Source organism: Pygoscelis adeliae, unplaced genomic scaffold (assembly GCF_000699105.1).
Source record: "Pygoscelis adeliae isolate BGI_AS28 unplaced genomic scaffold, ASM69910v1 Scaffold286, whole genome shotgun sequence".
Lineage (NCBI taxonomy): Eukaryota > Metazoa > Chordata > Aves > Sphenisciformes > Spheniscidae > Pygoscelis > Pygoscelis adeliae.
Window position 1 is genome coordinate 8479139 of NW_008825076.1, and position 10061 is coordinate 8489199.

Below are 10061 nucleotides of genomic sequence, written 5' to 3' on the forward strand. Positions count from 1 at the left end.
GGGAGCCCCGTTCCCCCGCCGCGCGGTTGGGAGCGGCGTGAGTGCGGGGCCGGGGACCGATCGGCCCCTCAGCCGGCCCCGGGCCGATCCTGCTTCCCGCTGTCCAACTTTCCTGGGGTCGGTGTGGCTTTGGCGATAGTTTAGAGGAAGAAAAACCTGTTGGAAATGGGCCGGTGATGAGAAGGCGCGCTGCCGCTCGTGTTTGTCCGAGAGGGGCGGCGGTGCCTGTTGCTGTTGTTGTTGCCGCCTCTCCTCCCCCTTTCCCTGTCCCTGTGATCGTGACTTGAAGGTAGAAACGATTAAATGCCGGCCTAAATTTTAGAAAAGCGCTTTGCTTCCAAATCTGAAAAAAATATAGTCGAGAAAAATAGTAGGAGATAAGATTTTAGTAGTGTTGACAGGAGTACTTTTGGGGACAAAGAAGCTAAGCTAGTGTAAGTCTTTTAGTTGTGCATTGGATAACGTATCGTGTACAGTTTTGTAGCTATACAATATGTGTAGCTGTCCTGTCTTAAGTTTTGGTGAAAGCTTTGAAGCAAATATTGTTTACGTAGGCTTTGCTTTAAAGGCTTGTTACAATTTTTCTGGCTAGCTGTCAAAGTCTGAGTCGCTTGTTTCACACTGTGATGCTGCGTGTCCTGTGTAACATGTGAACAAGATTTATTTGGAGTGGATATAAAAGTAAGTACAAGAAGATGGTATTTGAATTTTTTATTCTGACGATTGATGAAAGCAGCTTTAGAGACTGGCTAGTAGATGTGAAAGAGCGCAGGAACGAGGAGGAGAAAAATGTAAAATTGTGGTTTGAGGTAAAAGGGTCTATTTTGGACTATTAATTTAGAAGATCTCATTAAAAAGAGGTAAAGATGGTAGTAACACAGTGCTTACACACATTAAACTTACTTCTTCTTGAATCATGTTAAATGAGATGCTTTGCTTTTCTTTTTTTCATGTAGTAAGAGTCCAGGATGAGTTATGCAGAAAAACCTGATGAAATCACGAAAGATGAATGGATGGAAAAACTTAATAACTTGCATATCCAGAGAGCAGACATGAACCGCCTTATCATGAACTACCTTGTTACAGGTAAAAATGAGTGGTAATGCTAGCAGGCTCTTGAATGCGTGTCGCTTATGTTATCAAGACAGACAGTTTTGGCTAGAATATGCTACTAGATGGAGTGAAATCAAGGGCTTTAAGGATTCGGTGTTTGCCGTTGGGTTCTCTTAGGAACGTGCAACAGCTCTTGTGTTCTCTTAAGTGGAAACTGTCTAAGATTCAGAGACCGAGCAGTTACGCAATTGAAGTGATGTTTATTAACCTTAACTCTTCTGCTAAAAGATACAGAAAAGAAAGTATTTTCTGGAATGCTGTTAACAAACATGACCCACTTCCCTATGGTGTCCTTTTTTGTGCCATTAAAACAGAGTTCAAGATATGTTGCAGTTGTTAAATAGCACTCTGAAAACTGCGCAGAACAACTATCAGAAGCGAGTTTAAACTGGCTAGAAAGATAAACTCTAAAAGGGCACTGTTGTCGAAATAGTTTGAGACCAAAAATATTAACCCCTTCAGCATATAGCCTAACTTTATACTTAGAACAATCAAAAACCCTCGGAAATTGTCCCTAGCAATTATGATGCATACCATCACGGTAAGCTATACTAGGGCGGAGGTATTTGTATCCGATCTACACCCCTGTTTACACTGGTGTGTAGGTGAAGCCTCTGGGATGAAGGAAGAGCATCTTAGTGGAGTAAATCATTTCTGTGTGTATGAAAGCATGACTTAGGATTTAAAATGTTACAACTTAAAAAAAAAATGTAGTGTTAGTACGAAAAAGCAAAATTCATTTTCTATTTCTTCTCAGTAAAACTGCTAGGTCTGTGTAAACAGATTTGGGGGCTGGAGGGAGAAACAAAACCACCCAAATTTTGAAAATGTGATTTTGAAAATCCCATTTTGGAATAAGTACACTGTTCTATTTAAGTATAAAACAAGCTTTCACGTTAAGAGGTATCGGACTACACGTTGCATGCATCCGTAGAGAATGAAGGCACTTGAGTCAAGAATGAATTAAGCATGTACTGTTAGATGCCTGTTGGATAAATGCCTATTTAAATAGGTAAGAATTTTTCAGAAGTTCAGACGTAATCTTTAAACCCCCAAAATGCACAAGCAGTACTCAAATCTTTTCGTTTAAGCTGATTTTTTTTTTTTAAAGTGTTTCATAAAATAAATCTCAGAGGTAAAATGTTTCTATTTCAGAGGGCTTTAAAGAAGCAGCAGAGAAATTTCGAATGGAGTCTGGAATTGAACCCAGTGTTGATTTAGAGACTCTCGATGAAAGAATAAAAATTCGAGAAATGATATTGAAAGGACAGATTCAAGAAGCCATTGCGTTAATAAACAGCCTTCATCCAGAATTGTTAGATACAAACAGATATCTTTACTTTCATTTGCAGGTAAGGACAGGTGGCAAACTTTATCTTTGTTTCAGAGGTTGCTGAGAGAGTGGGAAGAGTAGTGCAGATTTTACGAGTATGTTGGGAGGTTTGTGACTGGACATGGATGCAATTTCAGGTGTTTGTTCTTGGCATCATTTTGTAGCAACCGGAAACTTTGTGGCATGGTGCAGGAACCATCATAGACAATCAGTAACGTGAAAACTTAAAACAGCAGCAGTGGCCTGTGACTTACCAACTTCCAATTGCTGTCAGTCTGAATTTCTAGTAGTTCCTTTGGTAACACATCTTTGCAAAACCTGTTACTCAAAAGCGTCAGGTTACCTTTTTCAGTAGCTTTGGAGACAAGTCTGGTGCTCCTTGTCTCACACATTGAGAAGGATCGACCTCAAACTGTCAAATTATGGATTAGTGTTTGTCTCAAATTACACACTAACGTCTGAAGATCACAGTCTTGAAATACTGAAGATTTGTTAACGTGTTTAGCTAATATTGCTCTGTCTTTTGCATGTAGCAGCAGCATTTGATTGAACTGATTCGGCAGCGTGAGACAGAAGCAGCTCTGGAATTTGCTCAGACCCAATTAGCAGAACAAGGCGAGGAGAGCAGGGAATGCCTGACAGAAATGGAGCGTACGCTGGCCTTGCTTGCCTTTGATAATCCTGAAGAATCACCATTTGGAGACTTGCTTAACATGATGCAGCGACAGAAGGTAATCCTTTCTCAAAAGGAAATTGATGTCTTTTATTTGTATGTGGTGAAAATGATGTCCAAATATTTTTGAATTGTTTAGAAAAAATGTATATAGTGGTATGCAAAAGAACAGCAGTATTTCTCAAGCAAGATTTAAAAAAAAAAAAATGGTGTTAATGTATTCAAGTACTTGGCTTTCTTCCTTGTTTTCCCCAGGCTCGTAGTCTATGGAGCTTTCTCCTGACCGTGTTCTGAGGAATTAGCGCACTAGGTGTGCTCTTTTCAATGTCTGTGCGACATTAGCAGTGTTAATCATAGGAAAACTATTACTGAACTCCAGTATTTCTTTTCCAGGTATGGAGTGAGGTGAATCAAGCTGTTCTAGACTATGAAAATCGTGAATCAACACCCAAGTTGGCAAAGTTACTGAAACTACTACTGTGGGCTCAGAATGAGCTGGACCAGAAGAAAGTGAAATATCCCAAAATGACAGACCTCAGCAAGGGGACGATTGAAGAACCCAAGTAAAATGTGTGCAGATGGACATCAAACAATCTTAGTACTGCACAGTATACATTTATATCAGTCTGTGACTGAAATATTTTTACTACAGTACAGCACTCAATTCAGATTTTTCAATGAACATCTAATTTGAAGGGAGAAAAGTCCCTTTTAAATGCTGCAAAAACTGCATTGAAAGGCGCTGTATCTCTTTGAAAGTCTGACTTAGGCTATGCACTATAATACATTTTTAAAAAAACAATTAAACAGGACAGGAAAAATAGCATTTTTAAAAGTACAGAACTCAAGCTTTCTAATTGGCTACTGATGCCTAGTTTAGTGGCCGGTGAGTTAATACGGAGTTATATTGGCAACTATTCAGTTAAGTTTAACTGTCTCCTGTTTGAAAGGTGTATATAGAACAGTGAATATTTTCTACCTTTAAGTTATAGCCAGATATACATTCCCCTTAAAAGTAACTGGTCAAGTTTTCATCTATAAACTTTGCAGTAAGGTCAACCTTTTGCGTAGGAAATAGTGTACAAACTTGTAAATCATAATTTAAGGACTTTTTTTTTTTTTTTTCCTTGTTTCTGACTTTTTGGTGCTTTATATGGTGAGAGCTATGTTCATAATGGATCAGTGACCCATCTTTTCAGGAGGAGTATTGTTGGAAATAAGTTGGTTTTTTTTTCTTAATTTCCACAAATGACCAAAATGGCCCCCAGAGGCATTTGAGGGTTTTTGTTAACAGGGGCCTTTCCCCCCTATATTAAAATTGCAGCTGTAGACACTGCAGTGATTCTACTAAAGCTTTGTAGGCCACTGGATGTTTGTAAGCTGAAAGACATGCTTGTGTTAGGAAATTAGGTGGGGGGGAGAGATGGTCGTTGAAGCCTCTGAGGCATCATCTTGTGCAGGATCTGCCTTTATGCTTGCGGAATAAGAATTGTAGTTTTAGAGCTACTTGGGCTGTTTTTCTGCCTTCAGCTGAGCAGAGCAGGGCTGTCTAAAAACCGAAATTCCCATTTTCTCAATTCTTCCATACCTTTCTGAAGAGATGCAGTTCATCTTCACCTGCATTTGTTTACTGACTGTCCTCACTCCAGTTAGGATTATAGTTTTAACGTTTTACATGTGAAGTCCAGACTTTCAAGTCAACAAATTGTAATCTTCTGGGTATGGGATGTTCTGGTCGACTTAATTTGGCAGCACTGAACACTGGTATATATCCAGTGGTAGTAAGCACTAATATTGCCAAATCGATCTCTAGATTTTTAGGTCCGTATATCAAGTTATTACAGATTTGCTGAACAAAGACCGAGCCGATGGGTGAAATAGCTTAACATCATGAGACACTGGCAGTTGTCACACCAGTCCCATACTGTACATAATCTAGTCTTGTATGGTAGATATTACCCTGTAGAACGAAACTTAGTTTTCACTTAATTTTACTGGAATACTTACGCATTAAACTGTATAAAGCTTTGCAGATACACCTGACCTATGGAAACTAACAAAACCTGTTACTGATTGCATTACTGTGAACACTGTTTACTTGTGTAGCTATTTTTTGTGGGGGGAAGCCATTGTTTGTTAAGCAGCTACGAGATGCGGAGCGCCAAGGTTAAGCTAGATGACGGATGTAACAAAATGATTTGTTCCCATTTATTACTGATCATTCTGTTCTCCACTTTGAGGCGTTCGTGGTATGGAGGTCTTAAAGTTTATACATAACAAACAAGCTATCGGTAGCCCCCCAACTACAACAGCGGTCTGGCTTTCCTTCACCCAGGCTGGTTATTCTAACACCAAACTTTTAACAGTTGTGGGTTGTTGCGTTTTTTTGTTTGGTGTTTTTTCTTCTTCAGATTTTTTTTTTTTTTGCCTTTTCCAGTCGGTTGATGTCTGAAAACCATGTATAACTTTTAGTTTGTGAGAAACTGTATGGTTAATGTAACTTTGTTTAATAACAAACTGCAGAAACAAAACTGGAATAGCTCTAATTTCTTCCTATATAACTGATCAGCTTTTCCTCTGTTCTGACACTCGTGTTGTTAAATCTCATCTAAAGCTTCTCCCGGATGAAATGGAAAGTGGTGCGTTTTTGTGGCATGACTAGCATTTTTCTCCATGAGAAATGCAGCATTACAGTCCTGGTTGAGAAGTTCACTGTACTTCTAGAACGCTACATTAATTTCATATAGTATTTGCGCAAAGATTGAGCATAGATTACTTGAATTTTCACTAGCTTGTTTTTTTTTCCATTAAAAAATAAACATGTTTTTTAAGGGGTTTAATATAAAATTAGTATAGAACTATTTCACTTTGTTTTTATGAACATGCCACATTGATAAGCAGCTTTAATCTGTAAAGTTTTTGGTAACTGCAAGAAAATATTCGAAAGCTATGCATTTTAGAGAAAGCATAAAGGTAGTGATAATGGTACTTCTAAGGATCTTTATATTAGTGTATATAAAATAGTTTGCATATACAAATATAATATATAATCTGTTTGAAATATTCTTGAATGGTAGGGGCTGTGAAACATGCTATAATTTATGGAAATATTGTACACAGTAAACAGACCTCTCAGTACACGAATGAACTTTTGTCATATGCATGAGAAATGTCTTCTTTGGTGACTACTAATGAATGGGATTTTGTTAACCCATTTTTGTTAGATAACCACTTTAACATATTATTAAATGCCACTTTGATCAGTTTGCTTTAGTGTAAAAATACGTATTTTGTTCCACTTAATTTAGAACAGTATGAAAATAACTTTTGTAAGAAGATTTGTTCCAAACTCGACGGTGGCAAACAAATCTGGTAATTAAACATGGTACACTACACTCATTCCTCCCCCAGCCTTTCCTTTCTTGGAAGCAAATAAGATTTTTTTTTCATTAATGCTACGGACATGAAGAAGTTGGGTTGTAAAATATCCTGTCTTATATGCTTCTGCAGAACGGCTGTGTATCGAGTGTGTTTTGATTAGGCTACAAATCTCTCTCCTTTCCCAAAACCTGTCACCTTCCTACTAATAACTGTCGTCTTTTCTGCCTGTCAAATCTAAGCTAAACTGTGGTTGCTTCTGTTGTACGACGGAGTCATTTGTGAAGGGGGGTGGGTGACGGGTTGCCGTGAAGATGAAGTACTGGTGGTACTTTCTGAGAAATACTTACTGAACTGTTTAATTTTATATAGCTGGAAAAACAGAGGCCGCTGCACAGAAACTAACAGCAGAATTTCAAGTAAAGCATTTCCTCTCAAGACTTTTGAAGAGGCAAACATGTACCGCTTGAAACCAGGTGAAGTACCGCTCTCTCCTTAAGATTATTTCATTGAAACACCTTCAGCTCCTTCCACCCACATTAAAAGAAAAATTGAAATGAATGTGGAGAGCACTTATGTAGCATTTAGGATGTGTGAAATTACCTGGAAAGAATTCTGTCTCCTTTCCGCTCCTTGTACATACAGGGGAAGCCATTACATTATTCTAAGATGATTTTATTGTTTTTAATTTGTAAATTTTATGCTTTGTATGCTTAAGCTTAAAAGCATTACTTAAAAAAATCCTTGACTAGTAGATGAGTGTTGCTCGACTTATTTCAAACCACTTTCTGTCCAAGTTCGTTACGAGGCTTATTAAATTGAGTTGGAGCGTGATCCCTGTGTCTTATCTTCACGGGTAACGGGGCCTCCTGCTGTCAACAGCAGCTGAAATCATCCTTGAGATACTTCAAAGAATACAAAAGGATATGGAGTCATATTTTGCCCTAAATCTGCCTTTAGGCTACAGCAAGCTGAGGCAGGTTCTGACCTCTTCCATCCAGAATCGACGTCACCGGTCAGTATTTGTTTCTGCTATAACGTTCTTAATGAAAAGGGACGAGTAGGGCTTATAACTTGCATGAGCAACAGTGTCCCCAGCCCTGCTCGTCAGCTAGTTCTCTTTACGTGCTCAGCTGTGCAGAGACAAAACACAAACTTTATGATGGCACCCTCAAAAGGAGTTGTATTTCTCAACTATTTTTATTCTTTTCCTCTTCCCTCCTGCCTTCATATAATTACATTAAGGACAAGTTTGGCCAAAGTACCGGTGGGCTGCACGTTGGTACGATCGGGTACCTCAGAACCAGAAAGCCCTGTGCGTTCTCTGTCATGCTCCTCCTGTTAAATGGGGATTCCAACAATATGCTGCTACCTTATTCCCACCTGGATTAATTTCTGTGCGGGAGTTGCCGTTCACTTAAAAGCAGTCTCAACTTGCAACTTCTCTGATCATTTGCTTATTTTTCAGCGTGTTGCTGTCTGCAGCAGTTTTGCAAAGTTTTGCATTATTTAGCACTAGAAACCACGTTCGTTTTCTTCAGACTGTGGACAAGTTGTGTTGAAACTGCTCTTGGTAGGCAGGGAGCTTTCAAGCTGCAGTTGGACTGTCCTTTCGGAAGACAACAACTCCTTTCACACCCCTTCAGGATTTGGTCTTGATCTGTGCTTAACTTCACAAAATCTTCAAATAATACAACCATTGTCTGGATAAACTTCAGCGATAGTAAATGTCAGCTCAGATATTAACCCAATAATCTTTTGTTTGGTTTAATCTTGACAGATTAAGCTGAACACAGGAAAAACGAGAGGAGATTGTGTTCTTGCATAAGATGATTTTCTTTAGTCAGCACCTGTCTTCTGAACTGATTCCATTTGCCATTTAATCAGCTTGGTGGGAGGTTTGTTTCTAGAAAATTATGCAGCAGTAAGAGGAACGATGTCTGTGTTTTTACTTTTTAAACTTTATGTGCATGTGATGGATGTTAAACACTTTTTTTTAACTGCAGCTATGTCTGACAGTGAAACTAGCTGCTTACGTGAGAAGCAAATTAGTCAAAGAAGCTATTCATTGAAGAGGTGATGCTGAGCAGTACAAGGAGAGGACAACGAATAAAGACAACTTTGTGCGGCGTGCTTAATTTCCAAATTGAATCATCATTTTAGTAGGTTAGTAGCCAGTGTTGCAGCGTCTGTGTTGGAGGTGCTTGCATCCCACAGCAGTGAGACTTGTATTAACCCCCACACGGGTACGAGTTAGTAAGTATTCTGTATCTGTGATTACTGTAGCATGCCCAAGACCTCTTCAGTTCTTTTCTGAGCTTGCTACGTGCGTTTCACTTCTTTAGTTACATCAGCACTCATCTCCCCTCCTGCCTCGAATTAACTTATCTCCAAACATACATGCTATTTAAAAAAAACCAAAACATTGAACAGTGGTCCTTCTTCTGGAAACGGGCACAGTAGCAGAGTGAATAAAAATTCTTTATAGTTTCCAGTTTCCTGTCCAAATAACAGAAGGAAAGCCTACAACTGGATGAAGGGCTAAGCCTGTGGTTACTACACATGGTTCCCTTCAGTTTCCACTTGTGCCAAAGCTGCTTGTATTGTTTGCTTTCTCTGTTGGTAGCAGGTCTATGTGACCGTGTGTGACTGTGCCACGGGCCTTTTGGGGGAGATCTCTTTCCCCTGAGAAAGGAATGCTGAAGCAAAGGACAAAGTATGATTTTATGATTTTAGCTTTGTCAGCCCTGGCGACCTCCTCCTTGTGGAGTTGTCTCCATGGTGCGTGAAGAACCTTTTGCGATTTCACTGTCTGAGGTTCAGCTCAATAATACTGTTGCCCCTCCTGATTTAAGTAGCTAACTGCTCTTCAGGGACCTGCAAAGTATTTCTGTTAGGAGGATGGGTGAGTTAGCTAAACATTAGTCTGCTACAGGCTTAATTTTAATGAGCATTTACAGGCTGCTGGCCGCTTGAGTAGTGGAGTGGAGATGCCTGCCCTGCACCTGCGCCTTGCACTTTTTGGTGCAGCCCAGAAGCTCCGGTACCTTTCCTGAGGGCCATCTACGACCTTGGTCGGGCTGTGCGGGAGCTCCTCCATCCTTTGCTGACCTGAGGTTTTGCCGTGCCTGCATCCAAGCTGCTGTCGGTCACAGAATCACCTGAACAATGTCTTAACAAAGCTCCTCCGCCTGCTCATTCATATTCCTGAAGCGAGACACAACTAATCTTGTTTTGGACTGAGATAACCATCATTTTAATTATCTATTTCCATAAAGGAGTCTGATTATCTCTCTGGGATACTTACAGCAAGGCAACAGCTCTATCCAGGAGAGTCAAATCAAGCTGTAACAATACTGATTCCTATTTATGTTTTCCTTAAATTCTTTGGATGGGAATATCACGTTCAGTTCTAATCCTTAAAAAGCAGAGACAGAGACTTTTCCGCCGGCAAACCTGCGAAAGCTAGAGGAGCAGGGGCCCGCCTCGCCAGCAGTGCGTGCCACCTTCGGCTTTCCAGGTATCGGAGGGAGGGGAGAGGCCGTGTTTAGCTCCCTCCCTTAA

At 39.9% G+C, this 10061-nt stretch overlaps 1 protein-coding gene across 3 annotated transcripts; it reads left to right on the forward strand.

Annotated features, from left to right (window-relative positions):
- The first annotated feature begins 961 nt into the window (after positions 1-961).
- Positions 962-7331, forward strand: GID8 (GID complex subunit 8). 3 transcript variants are annotated; one of them, XM_009326805.1, is made up of 5 exons: positions 962-1086; positions 2269-2465; positions 2980-3177; positions 3513-3682; positions 6870-7331. In XM_009326805.1, exons 1-5 carry the CDS (start codon positions 969-971, stop codon positions 6994-6996), a joined length of 810 nt encoding a protein of 269 aa, XP_009325080.1. In that variant the 5' UTR covers positions 962-968; the 3' UTR covers positions 6997-7331. The 3 variants fall into 3 exon arrangements, with proteins under 3 accessions (XP_009325080.1, XP_009325082.1, XP_009325081.1); XM_009326807.1 differs by having other exon boundaries at positions 3513-3689; positions 6870-6936; XM_009326806.1 differs by lacking the exon at positions 6870-7331 and having other exon boundaries at positions 3513-6512.
- The last annotated feature ends 2730 nt before the right edge of the window (positions 7332-10061 follow it).

Bases quoted from the DNA above. Each gene is read 5' to 3' on its own strand.
- GID8 (XM_009326805.1), top strand. From the start codon at position 969: ATGAGTTATGCAGAAAAACCTGATGAAATCACGAAAGATGAATGGATG. The intron at 2,466-2,979 runs GTAAGGACAGGT...TTTTGCATGTAG, and splicing joins ATCTTTACTTTCATTTGCAG to CAGCAGCATTTGATTGAACT. The intron at 3,178-3,512 runs GTAATCCTTTCT...TTTCTTTTCCAG, and splicing joins ACATGATGCAGCGACAGAAG to GTATGGAGTGAGGTGAATCA.